Source organism: Tachysurus fulvidraco, chromosome 21 (assembly GCF_022655615.1).
Source record: "Tachysurus fulvidraco isolate hzauxx_2018 chromosome 21, HZAU_PFXX_2.0, whole genome shotgun sequence".
Taxonomy (NCBI): domain Eukaryota; kingdom Metazoa; phylum Chordata; class Actinopteri; order Siluriformes; family Bagridae; genus Tachysurus; species Tachysurus fulvidraco.
The window spans coordinates 5,920,531-5,948,235 of NC_062538.1; the positions used below are offsets into that span (position 1 = coordinate 5,920,531).

The window sequence follows — 27,705 nt, forward strand, 5'->3', positions numbered from 1 at the left end:
CATCTTTCTAGAAAAAAGATAGATACTGAAGGTACAGATATACTATTGATGGAAAAACCACAACAACAAAAAACAGTCCAGTTGGTGCCTTTAATGAGACTCTTTTTTAATTCAAAATAGATTTTTAAATATTTAAAATATTTTTTCTCTCTCATTTTTTGTATGATTAAAAACAAAATTTCTTCACTAGGTAAAAGGCTTTATTAATTCATGATATACTTGAACATCATTTACTTGAACATTTGGAGAAAAAATATATAATAATATATTTATGCATGATAAAGTTAAAAAAAACCCCAGAGAAAACACATGGTAAGGAAAATACACCACAATATTATTAAACACAGGCTAAATAGGATTGTGTCTATATATTCATTTATTATTATTAAGTTCATTTCAATCTAATTTTTAAGTTCATTTTAATACAAGTTCATTTCCAATAAGACTTGATTATAATAATATAATATAATATAATACCAGAAAAATAATATTTAACAATTTTGATATACAAATATTGTAATTATGTTTTTAGAGTAAATTCTGTGATTATTTGGAGAAGAAGCACACGCTTCTTCAGTGCCCCCTAGTGTTTAGTTTTGGAAACACTCTCCGGTTAGACTTGTCCAACAACTCTTTCCATTTTAAAGCTTTAATTGTTAAATCCCGTATCTGTCTTGTGTTTAAAAAAAAAAAGCAAAAAAAAGTAAATATATATTAAACATGCGAGAATAAATAAATATGCTTGTAAAAAAAACACACATTCATTCTAATTGACTGTAATTCACTCTTCCTGTTATTCACTTTCACTCTCTCACTCGTCCAGCTTTGTTAAGCAGGATGCTGCTACTTTGTTTAGTGCACCAACAGCCTGCCCTGGTTTCCTGAGTTTCTACTTTCTGATGAACAGCACAAGGCAGAGAGGAAATGTGTGTGTTTATGCATTTTTGAAAAAGCAGAAGCGTGGGCGGGAGAGAGAGAGAGAGAGAGAGAGAGAGAGAGAGAGAGAGAGAGAGAGAGAGAGAGAGAGAGAGTATGGAATGTTGTGATGTCACTAGCTAAGTCATACACAAAGGCAAGGAGGACAGCAGTACTCATTCTCCCAATCTGTGAAGCCTGCTGTACAGCGTCCGCACCCAACTGTGAGTATGACTATAATCTTTCTTTTTCCACTCATCTCTCCCCACACTGACTTTTGCTTTCTATCTCTTCTCCCATCACCCTTCCAGCTTTTGCAAACTGAACTGTAACTGTCTGACAGCCTTCACCCTGCTTTTGTCTCTTTTTCTCTGTCTTTCTGTTCTTAAGGGATGTCTGAACTAAACGCATGCTCCTCTCTTTAGTCACGGCTCTTGATGTTGAGTTACAGCCACAAAAAGACAAGGCTAAAATAGAACTCAAGTGCCTCGTTGGGGCTTGTAAGAGGGTGGGGAATTTTTTTCTTTTCTTTTCTCTTTTTTTGAGAAATCTCCTCCCATTTAAACAAGAGAAGCAGCATGTTTGAGGACACTCCAGAGTCTCACACTGCTTTTGAGAAAAAGGAGTCTGGCAGGTCAGATTAATAACGACAGCTAGAAAGATTGTGAAGAAGGTAAACAGGAAAAGTTAGTAGTTGCACAAGAAAAACTTGATCCAAAGCTATAAACTGACAATGCAAGCCAGCAAAATAAGCTAAAAAGCACCAGAGTGAGGGCAGATTGTTTCCAGATGTTCTTACTTGTCATTTTTTTACCCCCACAGCCTGTCCAGCTGCTGGCTGCTGCTCAGTGATGAGAGAGAGTGTGTGGTGAGTGAGCAAGCAAGCGAGCAGCAGGGCCCAGGAGCAGGGCCGGCATCCAGGCGCATACTCCATAAACTCCAACACACACTTTTATTAACATCTAGCTCTAAAGGATTGGACGGACACACGCACACTCACAGCCATGTTGCAGCAAATCCTGACGGAAATGTACATCGATCCAGATGTGTTGGATGCGCTGAATGAAGAACAGAAGAAGACATTGTTTCTGAAGATGCGACAGGAGCAGGTCCGACGTTGGAAGGAGCGTGAGGAGAAGCTGGAGCGAGAGGAACCACGCAAACCCAAACTGAGGCCAGGTACGGCATCATCATCTCACCATAAACGTAAGGTGTTTCAGAGTTAGGACACAAAATCATGACAAAGACAGTATGGGCCAGCGAGTAGCGACAGACACCTACACAGCTCTTATTAAACTTGTGCCTTATTAATTACCTGTTTTTCTTTTTAAGCCATACATACGATGAGTCTGTTTATGAAATTTTATTGGCTGTTGCAGAAATCGGTCAAGCAATTTGACACGTTTCATCTATGACTTCCAATACCATTCTTCAGTGCTTCAAATTCTATGCTTTTTTTTAAAAAAAAACAAAAACTACTTGAATTGATGAATGTGCACCAGTGAAGACCTAGGGTTAGGACCTAGGGTATAAACTTTCTAAGATATCTGTTTCATGCATGGCACACATGAATCGCAGATACAGTAGCTTGGGTTTAATGCACATTGTAATGATGTTACATTGACCGGCTCAAATCTGTGGTGATTTTGAAAAATTGCAAGTTTCTTTAAATAACGCAGTTTAATTTGACATCAATCAATGCAAAGATGCAAAACCCTACTGCTGAGTTGCTGCTGCTGGGCCCTTAAGCAAGGCCCTTAACCTTCTCTGCTCCAGGGGTACTCTATCATGGCTGACTCTGTGCTCTGACCCCCAGCCTTCAAAGTTGGGATATGTGAATCAAGAATTTTACTGTGTTCTAATGTATATGTGACAAAAACAAATGCTTCTTCAGCATCAATGAAATTACTTATTATTCAGCGAAACAACTGTCTTCTGTTTGGTTGGTTTTTTGTCTTCTAGCTTAAATTGCTTGCATATTGCTTAAATCTTATTGCATAAAGCTTGCATATTGTTACACATTGGCATATCAGACCCAGAATTTTTCATGGATACTTTTACTTTGCACTATCCTTGCTGTCCGTTCAGAAAGAGGCAGGCGGCCTAAATACAGTAGGCAGCATTTCCAAACAGAAGTTTCTACTTTTGTCTGTCAAGTCTGTCAAGTTTCCAGGCAGGTATAATAATAACAGCAATCTTCTAAGGGCTTCATTTCATGGCACTTTAGATCTGTTCTTGTCCTATAAGATGTGTCCTTATTCTATAATTCAGTTCAGGATTTGGTGGCAAAAACCGTTGCTGCACATTCATTACTGGAACTATCTGGTTTTATACTACATTTTATGCTTTAGCACATAGAAGATTGACATCTTATTGCAAAATGTTTTAATTACACTGGAAAGGTTTTGTTTCGAGGTTACACACGCCCAAAACGTTCTCATCAACTCACACCCTGCAAACGTCAGTATCTGAGTGAGAGAGTCAACACATATGAATATAACCTTTGCAATACCGGTCTGCTCATGCGTCTTTTAAAGCCTGTTAGGGCTAAATATGGTATGCTTGTAGAGTAAATGATTCAGAGGAAGAAATGTTCAGCTGATAGTGTGGTTTGAGCATGGTAGGCACATCCTGTGTTATAGCGATCAGTGACGATGAACACTCTCAGAAACAACTCAGCACAGAAACCACAGAAAGGAGTGAACTGTGCTTTCCATCTAGAAGCAGTTTTATACTGCTATTATATCCAAGTGAGAAAGAACCAGAAAGAAACCAAGAAACAAAAATGTTAGGTTTAGACTTAGGGCCTTTTTTTTTTTCCAGTGAATGACATTACTGACTTTTCTTTTGCTGCTTATTAAAGGAATGATTTCTTCCTTTATTTAAAGTTTCCTAAGATAAAATTAAGCCTGGTCGAGTTAGGCAATAAAAAATAAATAAATAAAGTTTAGTAGACCAATAACAATATTACCAAAACACTGGTGTTTGATCGACTTATCGACTTTAATCAACTTATCAATCAATATAAACAAATTAATTATTTTTGGCCGCAATACTGATATAAAATGAGAAAGGAATCATGACTTTGGAGAACCTGACACAGAATTTTAGTGGTTGAAGATAACACCTTCATATTTTAGCGACTTGGGACATCAGAGAGCAGAAATGGGTTTGACACAACCATTTAGTACATGGAAGGTAGAAACATTTGTGTAAAGAAAATAACCATTTCTCTTAATCTGTTGTCCCTGGTAAACAGAAATACTTATAAAAAACTCCACATTCTTAAAGCACTGGGTGTCTATTTTTTTTTAGAGCCATTAACCACCACTGTGGAGTGTGACAGGCCAAAGACATTCAATGCTGATCATGGACACAACACAACATTAACAGTAACAGTAACAAATCTCAGTGTCTGGCTTCTGGGAAAAGAGTTAAGAAATGTTTATCTGTAATTTATCTGCATGTATATGAGAGTTACATTCTGACAACACAAATGAGGATATGTTGTGTACAGTGTGTAATATACACGTATGAGGAATATACGTACACATACTGTAAATATTACTTAGAAAACATTGAACTCATGTTGCATTCAGGACTTTATCCGTGAACAGTTGATAACTTTAACAAGACTTCATGTTAAAGCTACAATGAATCTCCTGGTTATAGAATTGCACTTTCTGACCATGTAGTACAGTTAGAGAAGAGAAATGACATCTCATGGAGTTTTTCCATGAGGTCATTAGTTTTGTATCTTGACAATTACACAGCCATTTCTGTCTGACTGACATAGGAGCAAAAATTGGCTAGAGATTAGTGCTGAGATGGTCAAACACAGCAATACTAGCGAGCATTAGTCAGAGCTTATGTATGCGGAAGGAGCCTTAGACGTCCGAACACCCAACATCTTCAAATGACGGGTGAAGACCTACAGTACCTCTTACTGAAATACTTGAACTAGAAATTTTTCCTGTTTGTTGTATGTGTATATTTAAAAAGCTAAACAGAGTTTTAAGTCGATGGTGTCCTAAGTCTGCAACCTAGTGAAACAGTGTTAATGTATTTATCGATAGAGACTTATAATAATAATAATAATAATAATAATAATAATAATAATAATAATAATAATAATAATAACTTTATTTTTATAGCGCCTTTAAACGTAGATCTCAAAGCGCTTCACAAAAGAAAAAAGGAAACATACAGTTATACAAATAAAAAAATAAAAAAAGTTAAAAATAAGTAAGATATAAAACACACAAAAATAAAAACATGCTATCAAAACAAGTAACAAAATCAAATTCAAGTAAAAGCTACCCTAAAGAAATAAGCTTTAAGGGACGATTTAAAGACACTAAGGGATTCTGCTTGCCTTATCTGAACAGGCAAGGAATTCCAGAGTCTTGGAGCTACTGAAGAAAATGCCCTATCACCCATAGATTTAAAACGGGTATGTGGGACGATTAAAAGGCCAGATTCCAAAGAGCGGAGAGCACACGAGGGTGTGTATGGGGCTAAAAGCTCATTAAGGTAGAGAGGAGCCAAACCATTGTAGCTTTGTAGGTAAGCATAAGAACTTTAAAATCCACCCGATATCTGACTGGGAGCCAATGCAATGACTCCAAAACTGGAGTGATGTGATCCCTTGCCCTGGTTCCAGTAAGGATTCGGGGAACCGAATTTTGGACCCGCTGTAATTTATTTAGGGTAACATTTGAAACCCCGACCAGAAAAGCATTACAATAATCAATGAGGGAAAACACAAAGATATTGATCAGCTTTTTAGCCACCATGAATGACAGCATAGGACACAATTTGGGAATGTTTTTTAGATGAAAGAACGATGTCTTTACAGTGTCCTGAACATGGGAAACAAATGTTAAATGTGCATCAAATATTAAAAGCACTGTCACTCTGGATAAGGACATCTGCCAAACGGGTTTGAATGTAAATGTAAAGGTTTTTTTAAAAAGCATTCAAGTGTTTCAAGTGTTTTAGAAAAAGTATGTATTGATGCATCATCTTTACTGTTTGGTAGTTGAAGAGGTAAAGAGCTGGCTAGGAATTGGGAATTGGCAGATGATCAAAATGGGGAGAAAATGGCTTGCAAATAGAGATTAGCACATATTATCATTCACTGAGTGTAATTTGTTTTCTATGAAAAAACTATGAAAGAAACTTTCAGTTTAATTACAATCCATTTTTTATACAATAACATGGATTTTACATTCATTTGGTGTGCAGGATTCGAACCTTTGGAATTGTTGTTGGAATACGGTTGTATGTTTGACCCTTACAAACCCTCCCTGTAAGACTTAATGGAGGCATCCATGAAAGGGACAACTGTCCAAAACAGGAAAAGCAAAGATTAAGCATGCTTTAAAGACACCAGTGTAATGAATACTTCTGACCACTGAGTAACAAACCTTAGGTTAAATAAGATTTGGCATTTTAAGCCACAAGTTCACAAGACTGCTTTGACATTAGAAGAATCCTGTCAGTCAGCATTTTCATGAAAGAAGTAGGGAGCTTTGTGAGAAAACTCACAATAAAGAAGATGACTCAGGGGACTACCAGGCTGCAGCAGCTGAGCTATAGTCATGAGGAGACATTTAAACAGGAGCGTTCTGATAACTATAGGTCACACGTAGGCTGGCAGCGCACTAACTTGGCTTGACATGTGTGTCGGTCCAACCTTTTCTTGGCCACGCCAAAAACAAAGCTGTTATTATCAAGTGCTTTCCAGGATTCACTGGTGAACAGAGAGGCCTCTTTCTCCTTGAGACATACACAGCTGTTCCTCAGCTGGTCTGGGGTTTCTCTACACCACACTCATACAATATCCTCAAACATACTGGACAATACCACAACAGACATTTTGACTCGATTTTATTCTCTGTGTTCGAAATCTCTCTTCATGCTATGAGAATAGAGGAGTATCAATTTCCGCTGTAACCGAGCAAGGAAAGTTAAGTGTGGTGTAGTGAATGCTTTCATTTTAAAAGCAAGAAAGGAAATATCTGCCAGGCCATGTTCCATTCACACAAACAATTAACTGTCAGCAAAACAGGGAGTCTACAGGAAGTGCTTGTGAACAGAATCAACAGCAGATTAAAAAAAGTGAAAAAGTGAGCAAGAAAAAGAATGAATAAAGATATGAATGTCAACAGCAGTGAATCTTAGAATCTAGTGTGTATAACTGCTTGAGGCTCTAGATGTCAAGGGATGTGTGTATATCTCAGGAAATGTCTGGTTATAAAACATCAGACTGGGAAAGTTTAAATATTTAGCTTTTCTGTCATTATGTCATGTGACAAGCTTTCAGGGGAATTCATGTGGTTGAGTTGCTGAGAACCAGGAAGTCTATGAACCTAAGTGACCAGCATTTATTATGCAGCATAAATAATTTCATGAAAGAAATAAAATCCCCTCTTTTATTTCTCTCATCCTACAGAAATTTACCCCAAAATTACAATCATTATTTCTATATATCATGGTTATTATTTTCCATTTAACCTCTTATGTTCTTGGCAGTGCTGAGGCTTCACCTCTGGCCCTTCTATCAACAAACCAGAGCCTTAACCACTTGAGCCACCATCTACAAAACATTTCACATTTCACATTTCACATTACGTTACAACATCTATAAACAGTTGTAACACCCATCATCCTCTCTCTCTCTTTATGTCCTTTTTTCTTGAAGTAGAATAAAAACAAAACTGTTGATACTAAGAAATGGTAAACCCTTCCCTCATGAAGTCACAGGTTTTCCTCTGACTGTTACAAAGCTCTAACACTGGAGACTCCTTCCAAATCATGCTTTTGCAATATAACAGATAAAAAATGTACCGTTGAAGATGCTGTTATAGAAAATAAACCATAAGTGAACCTTTTTATTAATCCAAAATGAGAGCTATGGATGAAAAAAATCCATTCACAACAACATATAATATTGATTTTAATTGAATTTGTTGAGTCGAGTAAAAAAAAAAAAGATATTTTCTTAGAAATATTAGGAAATCGAGTAATTGTTTTGCTATTAAACATCTTTATAAATTCTGTCACAGATAATTTAAACTAAGCCTTAGCTCAAAAGATCTATAAGCCCTCACTCCTGGTATGATCTTTGACCAAACATTTTAAAAGCCATCTTTAAAGCCAACTCTTTCTACTTGTGGAAAAATAAATGTTATAAAAATAAACTTCCAGCACGAAGTTTTTCTAAGACGGTCGAGCTGCTCATTATGCTGAATGTAAATTAAAGCTCTTTTTATGTCATGTATTTTAAGGAGTATCTTTTCATATGACCAAAGAACAGGGACACATCATGAGGCAGTGTCTCGACAGATAGCTAGATCATGTGAAAAATGTAATTACTGGGTTATAAATAAATTGAAAAGTAGTGTTGCTATGGCAATACTGGCAATACATCGTCCGACAGTCAATGTTAACAAACAATTAGCATCGCAGTTAAATGTTTGTTAGTTGTTGTCGACTGACAGTGGGATATAAACCAGCTACACAAAGCTAGGCTAATGCTAAACCTTATAAAACACTAACTGTATTAAAAAATCATTCTTTGTTTATTTTTTTCTTTTCTGTCTCAATCTCAATCTCAGTTGTGTAGCAATGTAATTTAAGGTGCTAAAATATTCTAAGGTGATGTTATGTCTTGCGCTTGAATTTATATCATGAATTTTTTCTCATATTTGATACCTGCTGATTGATTGATTAATCAGATTTTAGGAAATGGGAATAAAATGTATAAAACGCATGCATTTCAAAGTGGCATGCTTACAGTCGTACAAAATGCATAGTAGAGTGGCGGCTCAAGTGGTTAATTCTCTGGTTTGTTGATAGGAAGGTTAGGGGTGAAGCCCCAGCACTGCCAAGCTGCCACTATTGGGCCCTTGAGCGAGGCCCTTAACCCTCACTGCTCCAGGGGTGCTGTATCATGGCTGACCCTGTGCTTTGACCCCAGCCTCCAAAGTTGGGATATGTGAAGTAGGAATATCATTGTGCTGTAATGTTCATGTGACAAAATAAATGAATGTAATAGATATATAGAACATGGTATATAGAAGTGGGCTTGAAGTAAACAGATTTTTTTTACAATGCCAAAAATGGTACCTTGCAATTACTTAATATCACACTATTGTAGCATTTATTTTTGATACACAGCAGTGTGTGAAGGAGAAACACAACCTAACTGCAGTATTTCTTTCAAAGCAGTTTTACAGAACTATTGTACAAAAAGTTTCATATTATACATAAGTTCATGATTAAGGTTAGACATATTTAATCTTGTGTTTAATGTATTTATCCCCAATGAGCAAACCTGTTAGCAAGAAGTGGCCAAGAGTGCATGTGCGGGTATTACTAATGCTTTACGTGACTTAATGTGTAGTAGTTTATAAGTATTTGTGTTTTTACCTAACCTACTACTGGCAACATATTCATAGAAAAGTTCCAAAAACCAACAAAGCTTTTGTTATCTTCAAAGTAAATGGTGATATCAAACCTATGTATGCTCTCTGAGATGCCCCAAGTGCTTGTTCTATAAAAAGCCTTTAAAATATAAAACCGCTATATTTAACTACTAATATTCTGTGTAAGGTTTCCCAACAGAGGGGAAAACACACATCTCACAAGATTTCCAGTGAAAGCTCGTGTACTGGTAAAAAGTCTTCAATTCAATGGGGTCATAAATGTAGGACATTTTTACTGTGTTTTTGAGTCAATCATTAATTGGTTTGTATATAAAATGATGTTTGCAGGATGTCTGAATCAAACTAGTGCTACTCCAGCTAAGTAGGACAGACTGATCAAGCTGGAAGGCCAACACTACCCATGTCAGGAAACAGATTCTTATTTTCATCGTATATTTTTTTGCTACATCAGACGCAAGTTATTTTTTATTTAACACAACAACAAAGCAACTGGAAAATCTGCAACATTTATTGATTAAATAATTAGGAAAATAACCAGTTGGCAAACATGGTCTACCAGTCTGACTAGCTCGGTTTGTGTTCATGCAGCTGGTTAGTTTTGTAGCTGGTTAGACATAAAAAAGCTTTTTCAGCACAATCAGTCCATAGCCTGCATAGCTAATTATTTTAATTCAGACTAAACCATTACCACAAGAATCATGGCCCCTTTAAGGAACTTCGTAATGAATTAGCTCATTTGCTGTTTTAATAGCTAGACTACTTGTTATGACAACCTCATCATGTCTTGATAATCAAGTCAAGGGCATGTCTGTCTGTCGAGCTGGAATGTAGTGCCTTTGCCACAAGGTGTGCAAGAAGAACCAGTTCATTCTCACAGCCTTCCCTTGTTTGCTGCCAAACAACTCTTTTATGTCCCTGTCACTTTTTTTTTTCACAATTAGTTACTCAAATGTATAACGAATGCTCTTCCACCCTTTGTTTTACCTTTGTTTCTTTTTTTATAGCCAAAACAAATGTGTATCTATATGTAACAACAGACTATTCTCATTATCCCTGTGTCTTTTTTGTCTCATTGTGTAGCTCAGAGTAAGAGTGTGAGTTGGCTGTTGGGCTGTGATGGTGACGTACAAGTCAACGTCATCGGAGAGATGGACGAGTTCAAGTCCTCCAAGATCCTCCGCTCAGGGTTTGGCGAGAGAAATGCTGCTAGTCTTCGTAACAATTCCCAGTACGGACACAATTCTTTTTCCTTCTGTTTAATTGCATCACAGTCATGGATTACACTTCAAAACATATTTCAAAGATAGTAACAGTGTACAAGGTGACAATGCATGCTGTATGGGACATCACACACCTTTACACACACTCAGGGCTTGAGTAATAGATCACAAGTTTAAATCCCAATGTTGCAGAGATGGCATATCTCTCTCTCTCTCTCTCTCTCTCTCTCTCTCTCTCTCTCTCTCTCTCTCTCTCTCTCTCTCTCTCTCTCTCTCTCTCTCTCTCTCTCTCTCTTGCACTCTCTCTCTCTCTCCTATCAATCACAGCGATACTCAGCACTTTAAGACTGAATTTGTAGTATTTTGTTGTATATTTTAAGTATCTTAGTCTTCATATAACCGACTGGAAGCAATACGTTCAAATTAAAAGCTTTAAGACTGAATTTGTAGTATTTTGTGGTATATTTTAAGTATTTTGGTCTTCATCTACGTGTAACTGACTGGAAGCAATACATTCAAATTAAAAGTTCCAGATAATTATTAATTTTATCATTTTTTCACACAAATGTTTCTATCTTCAAACTAAATTGACATCAAACCCATTTCTGCTCTCTGAGCTGCCCCAAGTGCTTGTTCTATAAAAAGCCAACAGTGTCCTGACTAATTTTATATCAAATTTACGGCCATGAAGTGATTCGTTGAAACTGGTTGAAAGCCGATTTCCGGTGAAATCTGGTGTACTGGAAAAAGGGTTCAATTCTGTGGTGTTATAATTGTAGGAGACATTAAAATGTAGACATAAATGGACATCTGTGAGATCATGTGGAAAAGGTGCTGTCGATGTCCCAGAGAAAGCATGTGTTCGCCTCATGGTATCACACAGTCATGTGATAAGCAGGAGGTAGCAAGAGTTATAGACCGAAATGTAACACAGAAAAATCTGTTGTTTGTTAAATATCTTCTTTGTGGAGGTGTTAAATAACAACTAGTAGCTTTGTAGTATATTTTCTCTTTTGCGCCAGAAGCCTTTACATCCTAATGTACATATAAAGTGGTGTGTACTGTGTAATCTTCATTTTTTTCATTTTTCTATTCTGTTTGTCTCTTGTCACAGCAGCCAGGAAGCAAGTTTGAAGAGTAATCTTGCAAACAGACCAGTCACAGAACCTGTACGATCAGGCAGAGAGAATCTCCCACCCAAAACATTGTCTGGAGTGCAGCTCAATTTAAGGGTGTGTGAAAGACTCTTTTTAATTACCATGAGAACATTGAACACCAAACAAAGGTTTTTTTTTCTATAAATAGTATTAAAATGAATATCCGATATATTCATGTAATTAGACTGACTAATATTAGCTCATATTTCTCATCTTGTGTGAATCTTGGTATTGAGAGAAAAAAGGCAGGTGCACATGTGTTGAATGCAACTGCATCAATGTGTTTTTGTGTGCTTTGTTTTTCCTTTTTTGTGGATTTGTTTGTGTCTTTCTCTGGGCCTGGTGTGAGTGTGTGATTGTGCTTGTGTTTAGGTGCTACTGGATTACGCATTATTGTGTGTGTGAGTGTGTTTGTGTGTGTGTGTGTGTGTGTGTGTGTGTGTGTGTGTGTGTGTGTGTAGGTGACCTTCCTGTTGCTGTCATTAATCTGGGACAGAGCCGTGGGGCAAGGAGACGGACTTTCTCCATGGGGAGAGCCATCACTGCTCAACAGCCAAATAAATCACAACCTCTGTCTCTCTGACTTTCTATTCCATTCTCTCTCTCCTTTCCTCTCTTCCTTTTCCAATATTCCCTTCTTTCCTTTTAGCAACACCTTCCACTCCCTCGTCGAGTCGCCTGCATCTTTTATTCTATCACGGCTCACCTTTTCTCATTTTTGGAGCTCACTTGCTATCTTTGCGGCTTCGGTGTCAGAATGTGTGTGTGTGTGTGTGTGTGTGTGTCTGTGTCTGTGTGTGAGTCTGTGTGTGTGTATTCATGGTCTTGTTACACATAGTCTGAGACAAATTTGGTTCTGTGCTGCTGGCTTCGGTTCCACCCCTAGAGAACGGCCGAGGGAGGTCAAAGCACTGCGACGCTATGATCTGTGCTTGAGGCTGAATGTGATTGTGTTTCTGTGTGTGTGTGTGTGTGTGTGTGTGTGTGTGTGTGTGTGTGTGTGTGTGTGTGTGTGTGTGTGTGTGTGTGTGTGTGTGTGTGTGAGACAGAAAAAGGAAAAAAGTGAGATGGAGTGAGAAAGAGAAGAGTGCAAGAGAGTGTGGTAAAAATCTGCAGTCCAGGATCGTGAGGGTGAGGGCGAATTCAAATGCTCGTCCCTTTCTCTTTCACGCTATACTAACGCGAGGGGGAAGAAGAAGAAGAAGGCTCACACATCGTCATGCCGTTGCCATGGCAACGCCGTGTGCAGCCGGAGCTCGATAAGATGGACGTAGGCTGGTCGCTTTGGCCACTGCGTAATCCTTCAGGCTCCTTACATCCTCCAAATGCAAAAATCTGTGTAAACATTTAGACACTTTAGTCTTTTCTCTGCTCTGTTAAAGCCAGTCACGGATGTTCCTGTACACTTCTGTAAAGCTGCACTTGAGTTTGACTTTTTAATATGTATAATAACAAGTCATTCAATTAAACAGGCTCAAAGTGATACTCTGGGTGATCTGAGGTCTTGTGTTTTGACAGGAGAACAGTGAAGTAGTGAGGACGCTACCCCCTCCACAGGTAGGCTTTGGTATTGCAGCTTGTATTATTTATTTATTTATTTATTTATTTATTTATTTATTTATGTGTTTGTTTGTTTGTTTGTTTGTTTGTTTGTTTGTTTGTTTGTTTGTTTGTTTGTTCGTTCATTTATTTAACAGGGGTCACAAAATTTTTATAATACAATAACTCCATTTTAAGGATCCCGCATTCTTAATTCTTTAATCCTGAGAAATCAGTGTAGTTCTGATTAGTTGATGATATTCGTAGTAATTAAACCCCAGTGATTTCTTTAAATCAGAGCGCACTGCAGTACAAAAGTCCACAACAATCGACAAAAACATTTATTATTAACACTTTATTATTAATTAAATACTAACAGATAGTTGGCTTTTTGTGCTGCTACAATCTACTATAGATTGAAGCATGCTCAGTCATGTTATTTTAAATATCTGAAACATTTGCTCACTGCAAGTTTCCGTACTAACTCACAGATGTGAGACAAGATGTCACAGTGACATAATATAAACTGCTACGCCTAGCGTTATGACATCATATTATTTAATAGGTTAGAATGAATTATGAATATAGTATTTTTTCTGTGAGGTAATACATACAATATACATCATGTTGTCATTTCAAATGACTCTTTAAGTCACATGTATACAATCTTTAGACCCACACAGATGTTTGGATTATTTCTGTTTTAAATCTTTTTTGTTGTGTCCATGTTCAGCATTGAATATCTTTGTCATGTCACACTCCACCATGGTGGCTTATAACTCACTAATGATTTAAGACTGAATTTGTAATATTACATAAATATTTGTGTTTTTAACTAGTCTACTATGGGCAATATATTCATAGAAACGTTACAGAAAAATAAACATGGTCTTTTTTTTCCCACACTTTTTTTTTCTAAATCTTCAAAGTAAATGGTCATATTAAATGGTGACATTTATTATTTATTATTGATATTATTACAGGAAATTTCATGGCCTATGAAGTTTTTGGAGATTTGTGCATCAGAGATTTGACTGAAATATTTTTGCTTTCTACTTTTTCGCTAGGTATCAACATGTGAAGTGACGCCTGCATCTCCTGTTGAGAGTGTAAGTATGATTGCTAGGTGTGTTACATCCCAAAGGGATATTTAATAAATGACTAAAATGTGTTTTATCTAATTTTATAACAGAATAGGAAAAGGCATAAATTCGAAGGCTTGAGTTAAGCAACATTATATTTACACTACTAATAATATAATTATGATTCATGAATATTAAGTAACTACTTAGTAATAATAAATTAATGGTTTGGTAATTTATTATGAATAAAATATTAATTAAGGAATAACACATGACAGATAATGATGTTATACAGAATAATACAAACCAGGGAAACTCTCTCTCTCTCTCTCTCTCTCTCTCTCTCTCTCTATCTATCTATCTATCTATCTATCTATCTATCTATCTATCTATCTATCTATCTATCTATCTATCTATCTATCGCTCTCTCTGTTCATCTCTTTCACATTCTGAAGTAATGTCTCTCTTTTTCTGTCTCTATTAGACTCTGAAGCTATGTCTCTGTCTCTGTCTCTCTCTTTCTCTCCCTCTCTCTTTCTGCCTCTGTCAGGCTCTGAAGCTTTGTCTCTGTCTCTGTCTCTCTCTCTAAAGCTCTGTCCATCTGTCTGTCTCTCCAGCTCTTTAGGCATGTCTGTGTGTCTAGCTCTGTTTCTGTAGAGTGCTCTGCATGTCTGTGGTCTTTCCTGGCTCTTCTCTCTGATGCCTGTGAGGGCTGAGAGGGTCACAACACCAGCTGTCCTCTGGCACTTCTCTGCAGATCTGTCCTCTCACACCTGTCTCTGTCCTTTCTTTAGCACTGCGTCCTAAATCGGCATTAGACGTTTGTGTTTGTATATCAGAACAAGACTTTCTTCCATTCTGGGCTTTTTAAAAATCTCTGTGCAGGCCTGTGCCTGGATTATTTCTAAGAGGTTATGAGTAGGATGTAGGTTGAGGTGTGTTGTGGGAGCAGGACAATAACAATCACATAGGCGCAATGCGATCGGGAAAGGGAAAGAGCTGGGCCCACGGGTTTCCTCAGAGCAGATGGTTGATAAAGTTGATGCGGGAATTAAAGTGTCAGAGACGGAGGACGTGTCAGTCGCAGATGGATGGAATAGTGAGATCGTCTCCGGAGGCGAGGGCAGGGGCAGCGGCCTTTTTTCTCAGTGCCATGCACACCCACCCACCCCCACACACACACCACACAGCTTCATCCTCATGTGGCTCTGAGCAGAGCTATTTCTTGTCCCCCGTGGTGTCACTGAATATCTGTTTACGCCTTTTACAAAATCAAGACCCACATGTTTCATACTTGAGTTTTTTTTTCTGTTTTTGTTTTGACTGATTTAACACTGCATTTAAAGTGTTAATAAGCAACAAAAACCAAGCTGGGTGAATAGGAGAAGAAATAGAAAGACATGTAATAAAACCTGTCTTAAATTACACACAACACAGCACTGTATATTTTTGTTTCCTTTACATACTTGTCTGTTCTTTGCTTCGTTAAGTAGTTTACAAACTTTACTATATGCAAAAATTTCCCATTACCGTTTTACAAATGGATTTTTAAAGAATACTACAGACCTTTTCTAAGATAATCTCAACAGTATATATCACATCTGTAGCAGATGTGCAAGGACCACTAACAATAATGCAGTTTTATTTCACTGTTTTTTAAAAGTAAAAAAAACAAAAAACACTTCACTCCGCTCACTTTTAATGGAAGCCCAGGAGTATTAGTTAGAGCAGCAATAAACTCTTGCACAAATAATATATTTTTGTACACAGCTTTCTACAATGCAACCTCAAAATCTGTATTGTTCGTCTTTTCTGAAACACTTTCGTGTGGTAAGAACGTCTTATCATTCTTGACTCATAAACATGGATGTAGTTAGTTTCTGTCTGATGGTACATCGATATAATCAAATCTTCAAGCTGAAATTACTGTTAGCTCTACTGCAGTCTTAGATAAAGTGTGCAGTTAAATCAAACTCCACAACAGCTTTAGTAAGCCTTTCTCTCGTGTCTGATTCGTTTTAAGACGAGTGTTATTAACTCTTTTTCCCAGAGGCCAGGAAATGGATTTTGCGCCTGTTTTGTTGTGTCTGTGTTCAGTACTGAATGTCTTCGTCCTGTCACACTCTACAGTGGTGCTTAATGATTCATATGAAAGTAGATACTCAGGGCTTTAAGACTGAATTTGTAGTTTTTCAGAAGTATTCTTTTTTACTTAGCCTACTAGAGGAAATGTGTTCATTGAAAAGTTTTGGAAAAACTAAGTTATCTTCTAAAGTTACTACTAAAATTTTGTGTAGGTTTCTCCCAACAGAGGGAAAAACACATGTGTTGCTGAGTCCCGACTCTTTATATATATCAGTCTCACATCCAGAAAATCATTCATTATCATTGATTATACTGATTGAAAATGTGCCATAAGTCAGAACAGAATGCCGATGTACCGGTAAAAACAGGTTCAAAACTTCAAGTATTCTACCGGATCATCCTGCACTTCTTTTATAAGTCAGTTTCATAAAAATGTGTCTAAATTCTTGTCCCAAAAATCTCACGTATCTACAGATGAGATGGTTAATACAGAGATTAAGCTAATGAAACACTAAAGCCCTGATATTTGCTACCATATGACACCATTCTGTTTATTTGTCTTATGACCATTGGTGGTGCTGTTGCGCTTAATTCTACAAAAACACTCTGCCTTAGGAATTTTCTTAACAGCAAACAATCTGACATGGATGCTAAAAATGAAACCTTTAATGAAATTTGAATGTCTGTTTATCTTTGAAAGTCATGTGGGGTTTAAGCCTACTAGCACATTTACACCAGCCATCCCTGCTTCCTATAAAAATGATATATTTTTTCCCTCATTTTGTACTGTATCTGAGGAGATTAACTAACTATGGGTTCTTCTCCACCTCTTTAGGTTAAAGACACAGAAGAGGAAGATGATACAGATGAACCTGATAACGAAACACTTTCTTTGTCCACCATTTGCTATCGACCCCACCTGATGTCAGCCAGCGTCCTGCACAGCCTCGCACCCAGAGATACACAGCAACAGACCTCACCGCTGTCAATCACAAGCAGGCTACACACAGCTGAAGCTAGCGAGCCTCAAATTAGCAGAGGTGAGGAACTATATGTATATTTCTTTAAATTGAAAATAAGTGCTAGTTTAGAGACACGGTGGGTGGACATGTATTTTTCCCTAGAATAGACATAAGAGGTAAAAAAAAAAAAAAAAAGATCGAGAAAGATGTGAAAGATAATCTACTAGTTAGCGTAGCACAACAGGTGTTGATATCAATTTAATAAATCATCCAGCAATAAAGCTAATTCTATCCAGCTAGTCAAGCCAGCTAATATTACCTCATTAGCTTTCTTCACTACCAAGCTAACCTGAGGTAAATTATTTTAATAACATATCTCTAATGACATAAAGCTACACTGTTGGGTAACCATTTCAGTTTTCTGGGTTTATTTGTGATTTTCTAATGATTAGTAATATTATTTTATGATTAACTTGTCAGGAATCTCCATCTCACACATCTGGTAGAGCAGCAACCATTAGCCCCATAGTGCTAGTGCGTCTCTGTGTATGTTCTGCTTATAATCCACTATGATTGTTCTGCTTATAATCCACTATGATGTTTACTTTGTCATATGTCTTTGTTTTAATTCATGTCTTGTCTCTGCTACTATTTTGTTATTGGTTGATCCCTGATTGCTGAACCTGTCTGCTTAAGGTTTATTAACGCCTTCTCCACCTTCACTTGCATCCGACTCCTTGGTTGCTATTAGATCCTTTTCAGGGCATTGTGTAAAACAAGGAGATAGCAAGATAGCTAGAATTTATTAATCTTTTTTAGTGATATCAAATTATAGAAGGTGGTAGCTCAGTGGTTAAGGTATTGGCCTACTGATAAAATGGCTGTGAGTTCGAATCCCAGGAACACCAAGCTGGGTTCCTGAACAAGGCCCTTTTAACCCTTGTTGTATAAATGAGATAAATGTAAGTTGCTCTGGATAAGGGCATCTGCCAAATGCTGTAATTGGAATGAAAACAATTGAGGTTTATATAGGCAAATGTTATTGAACTTGAAACACGTATTGCTGAATCAAAAAGCCTCTGACTCAAAACCGGGACTTGCCGTTGACTCAATTTTTTTAATGTCAATGCTAATGGTATTTTTTGCTAGCATTGTTTGCTAGCATGGTCTACTGTTTCATTTAGGCAGTTTGTCTATTGCTTTTCACCCTGTTTGACACTACCTTCGTACCACAGCCTTTCTGTTTGGTTAACCTCGTCTCATTTTACACAGACCGGCCCAGACTGGTGGAATCTTTATGACCTTGCCCAGACCACGGTTGTAAAAGATTTTATTTTTCTTCCTCTGAAAGCCTAGACTCTTTTCCAGATCACCGGCTAACACTAGTGATGGGAAAGTCTTTGCATTTTTTTCTGGTTTAGTTTTAGTATTCTTTATTTGTAATTTTGCTTCATTGCCATGCTTCACCACATTTTTTACCAAAATCCTTATATATATATATATATATATATATATATATATATATATATATATATATATATATATATATATATATATATATATATATATATATAAGGATTTTAACTGATCCAATGCAAAGATGACCTCTCGAAAAGCTGAACCAGCACCATCCAGTGTGTGTTAATATACATTACAATTCATTTTTTTGTATTTCTATAAATGCCCCCTCCTGGACATATCAATACATTGCAACTACAATAGATACACACACACACACACACACACACACACACACACACACACACACACACACACACACACACACACACACACACACACACACACAAACCTGGCTCAGGTACAGCACACAAGCACTTCCTCTCTATATCTTTCCACATTCTAGATTCACAGATGTATTATTTCTGATTCATAATTCATATGTGTTTCATAAGATGTTTAGAAGTAAATCAGTGCTATTTGCCACTGATACGTATAAAAGAGTGTGAAAAACATGTGTTTATAGGTACTTTCAATATGCATGAGATGTGTGAAGCCAACTAGCTGAGAGTTTGGCTGAAAGAGAGAGAGCTGGAAAGAGAGAGGGAGAGAGTGTGTGTGTGTTTCTGCGCATTCGTTCCTGTGGGTGCACGTGTGCGTGCAAGCGTAACAGACTCCCGCAGCTGCTGCCTCCATCTCTATGAGTGCATGCATGCGTATGTGGAAGCGCATGTGTGTGTGTGTGTGTGTGTGTGTGTGTGTGTGTGTGTGTGTGTGTGTGTGTGTGTGTGTGTGTGTGTGTGTGTGTGTGTGTGAGAGAGAGAGAGAGAGTGAGTGCGTGCGAGTTGCGTCTCCTCTCTTCACCTTCAGAGGGAAGGACACACATTCCTGTACTGCTTCCTGACTCTGGCCCTGGGCGACGCTCGGCCGTAGCTGATAAGTGACAGGGCCCCCAGCCTCGGCTCTGCTTAAAAGCGCTCACACACACACACACACACACACACACACACACACACACACACACACACACACACACACACACACACACACACACACACTCACTCACTCCCTCCTCCTGGCAGCCGTGACCCCCCCGCGGCCTGGCTCAGCGCATAGACGTGCCGCTCCGGAATTCTGCCCTCTGCCCCATTTCTACCCCCCTCCCTCTGGGGTGGGGGTATTTAAAGAGATAGTGCTCTTTTTTGTCTTTTTACACAGACTCTGTGTTTGTGAAGAGGAGGTAGATCTTTCCAGAGGTGTATGTTTCATTGCAGATTCGAGAGGAGGAGACATGTATATCAGTATCTTAGCCAATGTTAATTGGCCACTAGATTTGGCTTGAGTAAAAGATTTTTTATTTTACTTATTCATTCATCTTCAGGAAACACTTTATCCTGGTCAAGGTGGCACTGTACTGGAAGCCGTATCCAGGAACACTGTGTGTGTGAGGTGGGAATACACCTCTGAAAGTATGCTCGTCCCCACACACATTCATTCACATGCTCAATTAAGTGTACTAACCTTCTGAAAGGTAGGAGGGAACTGTAAGACCTAGAGGAAACCCCACACAGATCTGGGGACCCTGGAGGTGTAAGGCAACAACACTACCTCCTGTAAAATCGTGCCACCTCAGTATAATGTGTAATCCAGCCCTGTGTTTGTGTATGTGTGTGTCTGTTGTAAAACAGCACCTCCTTCTGTTTATGAATGATTTAATCCACAATTTGTTGCAGTTTATTAATGAAAATGAATTTAAGTTCTCTTTGCTCCTGTGATTAATTGCCTTTAATCTACTATTTTGTGCCATTATTTACCTGGACAGCTAATATTTTTATTTTAAGTTGTTTAAATCTCTAAAAAAAAAAGCTCTAAAAAAAAGCATAATATTGTGAACATCCAGTATCTTTGATTTCCAAAATGAGCCACTGATCTTCAGAAGGCATCCTGTGTAATGTTAACACTGATTACGTGTGGTAACAAATCAGCGATGATAATGTACAGTACCACTGAATCCCACCGCTAACCACTAAATTTAGTCTATGAGAAAATTGTACTAAACTAGCTAGGTATGCTAGCTATCAGTAACAAACTATTGTTATCAAGACTCTAGCATTGCACAATGTTTACACTATCAAGCGCTAAATCACACCTTACAAAGTAAAGAACTAGTTAAAGCCGAATTAAATAATACACTCATACTAGCATCTTTGGCCGATTAGCAAAGTGAGCTACCTGTACTAGCTACATACAAAACCCAACAATCTTTGCTCTAGATTTCTGTCATGCCTAATTTGCATAAATTCCAATAAGTTTTAGTATGTCAATTTAAACTGAAATACACTGGTAAGTTTAGAGAAGCCATGATTAAGAGGATAATTCACTAGTCTTCAAACACAGAGGACAGGTTACTACTGTCACACACACACATACAGGCTTAGGTGATTTTAAGCTTTGATTGAACAGTTAAGACAGTGGTTGGAGGCTGGATGTGTGTGTGTGTGTGTGTGTGTGTGTGTGTGTGTGTGTGTGTGTGTGTGTGTGTGTGTGTGTGTGTGTGTGTGTGTGTGTGTGTGTGTGTGTGTGTGTGTGTGTGTGGATCCTCCCAGATCTCAGGCTCAGGTTCCACAGCTTCTCTCATATCAGGTTGTGTTGGGTGGGAGGAAGTGCAGCGGTTATGGGAGGATGGAGAATGCCACGCCAGGGCAAGTAGCGTGCCGCACTTTATGCTGGTGTCAGCTAACAGGAGGGAGTGGCGCACAGGACGCTAACGTGTTTGAACACACAAACGCACGCACACATATGGGACGTGTTTGCAAGGCTCAGCACAGGCTATTAGTGGGGCGTGGAGAACGTAGTGGATCAGCCAGCTTTGGACGCTGTGTGTATGTGTGTGTGTGTGTGTGTGTGTGTGTGTGTGTGTGTGTGTGTGTGTGTGTGTGTGTGTGTGTGTGTGTGTGTGTGTGTGCGTGTGTGTGTGTGCGTGTGTGTGTGTGGTGTGTCCGCTGAGGTTGCTGGAGCCTGTCCAGGGTTTCCGTGGAGACCACACAACACACAGAGACAATCAGAGCAGGCCCACGCAGTGCGGCGAGAGGACATTAACACAGGAACCACGGGTCAGAAGGGGGGTGGGGGGGTGTTGGGAGTGAGAGGAAGGGCAAAAAAAGAGAGAAGAGGAAGAGGAGGAGAAGACAACAAACACAGCAGGGCAGTCAAGACACATTCTTTCAGAGCCGTTCCACGGGTCTGTTCATGAAAACGACAATGTATTTTTAAAAAACCACACACATAGACTCGATACATGACGAAGGTCATTTGTTTCTATTCTTTTCATTTGCAAGAAATTAAAAATGATGCCAGACTGGTTTAGTGTGTAATCTGGCATGACATTTACAAATTCATTTCTTACTTTTTAGACGCACAGATTTACAATATTGCTGTCTATGAGTCAGTGCTGATGAGTTTTTATTTCTCTATCTGCTCCAAATATCCCTCTCTGTATCTGTATTTGAATTTAACACCAAAAGTGGGTGTGGCCTAAACCTGGAAGGTTTGTGTCTCTGACACTTCATCACATGGTTCATGATGCAGGACTGTTTTTAATCTGTCACACAGGTATTATATGTGAACTAAATTTGTTTACACATTTCCATACAGTATTACAGCGACGCAACCTTTCCAACTGTTATTTCAGTAACTTTGTATGATCAACATACTGTACAAATAACTAGAAGAAGTTTTTTTAGAATGTTGCTGGAATATTGCATGGTTATGGACATGGTTATGGACATGGTTTTGGACATGGTTATGGACACAGTGGAACAGGATTTTGTCCTCAGGGATGGTGGGAATATGGACCCAGGGACTCGAGTTTCACATGAAATCGAACCTGGGATCCAGAAACAGTGAGACACTGTAGTGTTATTCTGATGAACATTTAGTCCACACTCTTCACTGCAATTCTATCAACACAGGGACACGGCTGAGAAAAAGCACCACAGCCTTCACCCTACCAGGTTCCTACTTAGTCGCATATCCATCCTAACGGATGAGGCGTTCCTGCATCCCCTGCACTCCTGCTCATGATTCACTGAGAGGAATATTGGGACACCTCTCGCGGCAGGGTGTGCCTGAGACAGTGTGAGGCTGTGTTTGGAGGAGACAGAGTTTGCATGGAGAAAAAAATTAAGCGTGTCAGAGTTTGTGCGTGAAAGCGAGAAGGGGTAAGTGTACGTGTGTGTATGTGTGTGTGTGTGTGTGAGCGTGAGAGAGAGTGAGAGCAGGCTTACACATCTGTGTCCCCCGGGGATGTGGCTAAAAATATGTGGTTCCTCAAGCCTTCTGGTGTCTGAGCAGCGTCTGTCTGCTCTGCACCGCCATCCCTGCGGCCCTCCTTTCCTCATCTCCCGTCCCTCCGTCCCTCAATTACACACACACACACACACACACACACACACACACACACACACACACACACACACACACACACACACACACACACACACACCAACTATACCCAGCTGCGTCCCTGCTCTACTTCCTCTGCCAACGACCTCCGGTCTGGCAGTCTGTAGCCCTGGAAGAGAGAGCCAGGGACAGAGAGGGAGGAAAAAAAAAGATGTGAACGGAGGGCGGAAGAAGACCAAGGATAGAAGGGAAATGTGCGAGAATAGATTCTCAGCCTTTGTTACTGAACTATAATGAGAAATGTCATGACGGCATCAGTGGAAATGTCCCACTTTTTCTAAGGGCCTTGTGAATTTGTAGTTCATATATCGTCCTCTTATTTCCTCTCTCTCTCTCTCTCTCTCTCTCTCTCTCTCTCTCTCTCTCTCTCTCTCTCTCTCTCTCTCTCTCTCTCTCTCTCTCTGTCTATCTCTCAGGGAAAGATATCCGAGTGATGTCCGCCTCCAAGCGGACTGAATTTGGAGTAGGCGGGGAAAACCGTGTGGGGCGTGGCCGTGTCGCTGAGCTGATGAAGACCTTTAGTGTGTCTAGTGACTCCACCTGCTCACAACCTACACCAAGATCCAACAAACCACCCGTCCCGAATAAACCCAGCCACTTGCAGCATCTCCCCTCACACTCGTTCAGGTAATCAGCGAAGATGACAGGACGCTCAGACCGCCTCTCTCAGGAACACTGCTCTAATTGCACAAGCAGCGCAGCAGGACGAGGGGTTCTAGCAATTTTCGAATAACAATTTTTGCATCTTTTATAATTGCCCTCAGGAGGAGGAAGAGGAGGTGCAAAATGCAAAATTGTTTAAACTTTTGACACTTTTCTTACAGACTTTTATACTGTTGTTTGCTGTACATATAGGGCTTTTATTGAACTGTTCACCAGATTATATTCGTGTCCAGAAATCGGCGACAATATTTGTATTTAATGTTATATTCTAACAAATCATGCAATGTTGAAGGGGGAATTCCGCAGTAAGATAATTTTTCCCACAGTTGAAGCAATTGGCAATCTGTGTTATGATGAGAGAAAATGCAGCCCTCTCTGCATGAGCTGCTTTGTGATTTTCCACGTTTTTGAAATGGAACAGCCAGCGGGACTAATGAGATGATGCGTGTTGACGGGTTTATTGAGCAAAAACCGGCAACGTTTCCTGTCTCAAAGCATGTTACATTTCCACAATGCTTTTTCTCCCATCATTACTGACAAATTACTTCAATTACTTCAGTTTTTGGACAGAACGCCTCTGTAAAGACACGTTGTTTACGTCAGCTTTGTGGTGTATAAAAGTTGTTTTTTTTTTGAAGATCTATCTAGAGTTTTTCTATACTATCACATCTACCAGCCATAAACATCAACAGTGCATCAAAGAATACTAATTATATGGTTCACAACAAACAACGACAGAGCAATTACACACTTTTTCCGCTTATTGGCTATTAACTCCTGCATTCGGGACCTGAGGAGAGGACGACACGTCCTCTCAGCTTTATAGCAAATGAAGTGGGAACACACAGCGTTGCTGTTCTTCAGTTACAGAGTGTACCTTCAAGAGGCTGTGCATGTGCTGATTCACCAGCACAGAGAGCTATTTCTTCAGTTTAGGCACATCGGGAAAATAAGTCATTTCGCAGCCGTCAGCACTACTCACCTGACGCGCGTGTGTACGGCCTCAGACAGATCATGACGAGCAGAGCCATCAGTATGGGTTGAGCAACGACTTCCACGTTCATTAACGCTGACGAGACCCTTCCTTCCTGTGCTATAGCGCACGCCTAAGAGGCTTGATCAAGCACTTCTGGGAGCTGTGGCCTCAGATTGCACTTTTAAATAAAGGTTCTTAAAAGGTTCTTGATGCTGTTCTGGGATTTCTGAATGAAATGGGCACTTATCAGTCAGGGAAATGTCAAGATGGTACCGCAAATAAAGCTCAGTGAGAAACAACATTGCAGATTCGAACTCCAGGCTTGGCTGCAATAAAGATCTATGGAATCCACCAAGGATATAAAATAAAAAAACTTTTTATTGGTTTATTTGAAGAACATATAAGGGAGAGCTGGCTAAAATTGTGAACTGTAACATTTTTAATTATCTCAAATATTCAGTGATGCTTTCATTTACTACGCTTTCATACATCACACATAACATCAAGCACATGTTTACTTCAATATACTTAAAAGCAGCACAATTGTGACATTGTGTAGGACAGCTGTAACACCAGGATCAGGAAAATCAATATTAATCCAACACATATACTGCTGAAATACATTTCCCATCAGCCCCGGCACACTTCACACCTCACCACTATCACCTGTGTGTCGCTGCACCTTGATATAACCCTGGTTTTGTACGCACCTTGTTTTCGAGCTTTTGTTGTTGTTGTATTTATGTGTTGGCCGATTCTTGTTCTCATTATTTTGTTTTCTGTTTGCATCATTTATCAATAAATCTGCACTTGCATCCACCGCTCGTTGTCACCACCCGTTGGTTACAGCGTGATAGTGTGGACAGTATTAAGTCATTACCATTGATGTCCATTATGCAGAGAAGTGCGGTTAAAACAATCATCCGTATAAAGCATTAAAAGGCGTATTGGATTTGATTGATGGTGAACATTAACCATGATTTCTGTAGTATGGTATATCGGGACTAGGGTTTAACCATGTCTCATTGATTTGACTCTGCATCAACTGCAGTGCATTGTGATGAGCATGGTATCAGTGTGGTACTTTATACCACGAAGATCAAAGTTCTGCAAATTTATTACTGCTTAGCATAAAGAGTTTGAGAGCTATATTGTTTTCTGCCTGACTCTCTTTTGTCCTACGTCATCTTGTCTGTGTGTACAATGTTAACTTCTACCTACATGGCAATCCAAGTCCCTTTTTTTCCTTCCTCGATAGCTTTTATAACCTAATTATTCGCCATTCAGATGTCAGCCATCTTCGATATGTTCCCCCACCATTACTAGTTTACTGTGGGAGTATAATATTTGATTGCACTTGTTTTTCTGCTGTGTTACGTTTGCACCATTGAGAGGGTTGTTGTTTATTGTTTCTCTGTATGGATTGATGACTTGAGTGATTTTATGTGAGGATGAGTGTTAGATATTGTCTCTGTGAGCAATGCTCACAGTTCAGCAATAAAATGATCAGAATCCTCCAAGGAATCTAAGGTGTTTTTTTTATATACTGGACTAGTAGATCTGGTGAATGTGTGTTTTTATATCTTAGTTAGTTATTATATCTTAGTGGGGAGCAAATGTACCTATACCGATAGGTAAGTGACGGTTTTTAACAGTGTGGGGACTTTTGGTTGGTCCATAAATTGAAAATTAAAAAATTAAAAAATTAAAAAATAAATAAATAAATAAATAAATAAATAAATAAATAAATAAATAAATAAATAAGCAAAGAAACCCTAAAAGCAGCAAAAGGTTTGGGGTTAGATTTAATTTTAGGCATAACATTAATTAGCTGTATAAACAAATATGTTAAGGTCCTCACAAGGATAGTATCGTGTGTGTGTGTGTGTGTGTGTGTGTGTGTGTGTGTGTGTGTGTGTGTGTGTGTGTGTGTGCGTGTGTGCGTGCGTGCGTGTGTGTGTGTGTGAGAGAGAGAGAGAGAGAGAGAGAGAGAGAGAGAGAGAGAGAGAGAGAGAGAGAGAGGTTATTTTGGTAAGTGTCTTTTTTTCCAGTTTGAAATATTTCATAAACATGATGGTAGGGGTCACTAAACCCATAAACAAATTTTTACTTGCCTTAAGTTGTCTGTCCTCTTGGTTGCCCCCTGCTTGCTGTAATCAGAAAGACAGAGAGAGAAAGACAGTGAGAGACTGGAGACAATTAGTTTCATTTGCAAACATTATATCTGTATATATATATATATATAATGTAATGTATATAGTGTATAATGTATAAACAGTGATGCCTCGAGATACGAGTGCTTTGACATACGAATGTTTTGAGATTTGAGCTGTGATTCGACCACATTTTTGACGTGAGATACGAGCGCATTTTTGAGATACGAGCATCCGAGCCGCCGCCGCCGAAACAAAGATCCCCAACAACCACGTGAGAGATACGAGCATCCGAGCCGCCGCCGCCGTAACAAAGATCCCCAACAACCATGTGTGCTCTGTTTCCCCCGCTGCAGCTTCCCACGTCTCACTCGGTTAAAGCTGCCTTTCCACTGCACACGACAAACAAAGGCCGATAATACGGAAGTCATTCATTTCCTAGTCGCAAAGGCACTACGTGAGGTGCCGACCATGTGCGGATCCGTAATTTTCGGGGAAAATTGTTTTGAGATACGAGCAATTTGAGATGCGAGCAAGGTCATGGAACGAAATATCTCGAGGCATCACTGTAATAGAAT

The 27,705-nt window shown here is 38.9% G+C and overlaps 1 protein-coding gene across 5 annotated transcripts; it reads left to right on the forward strand.

Moving 5' to 3' along the window:
- Positions 1–843: 843 nt before the first annotated feature.
- Positions 844–26,494, forward strand: zgc:100829 (uncharacterized protein LOC445149 homolog). Of its 5 annotated transcripts, none has more exons than XM_047805684.1 (8): positions 951–1,139; positions 1,738–2,094; positions 10,449–10,596; positions 11,706–11,820; positions 13,264–13,302; positions 14,352–14,393; positions 17,287–17,491; positions 23,752–26,494. In XM_047805684.1, exons 2-8 carry the CDS (start codon positions 1,920–1,922, stop codon positions 23,964–23,966), a joined length of 939 nt encoding a protein of 312 aa, XP_047661640.1. In that variant the 5' UTR covers positions 951–1,139; positions 1,738–1,919; the 3' UTR covers positions 23,967–26,494. The 5 variants fall into 5 exon arrangements, 2 of the variants coding, with proteins under 2 accessions (XP_047661640.1, XP_027012171.2); XM_027156370.2 differs by having other exon boundaries at positions 977–1,139; positions 11,703–11,820; XR_007138992.1 differs by lacking the exon at positions 23,752–26,494 and having other exon boundaries at positions 844–1,139; positions 12,207–13,302; positions 17,287–17,355.
- The last annotated feature ends 1,211 nt before the right edge of the window (positions 26,495–27,705 follow it).

Coding starts and splice junctions, on each gene's coding strand:
- zgc:100829 (XM_027156370.2), top strand. CDS start 1,920: ATGTTGCAGCAAATCCTGACGGAAATGTACATCGATCCAGATGTGTTG. Junction 11,821..13,263: donor GAGTGCAGCTCAATTTAAGG/GTGTGTGAAAGA, acceptor GTGTTTTGACAG/GAGAACAGTGAAGTAGTGAG. Junction 17,492..23,751: donor CGAGCCTCAAATTAGCAGAG/GTGAGGAACTAT, acceptor TCTATCTCTCAG/GGAAAGATATCCGAGTGATG.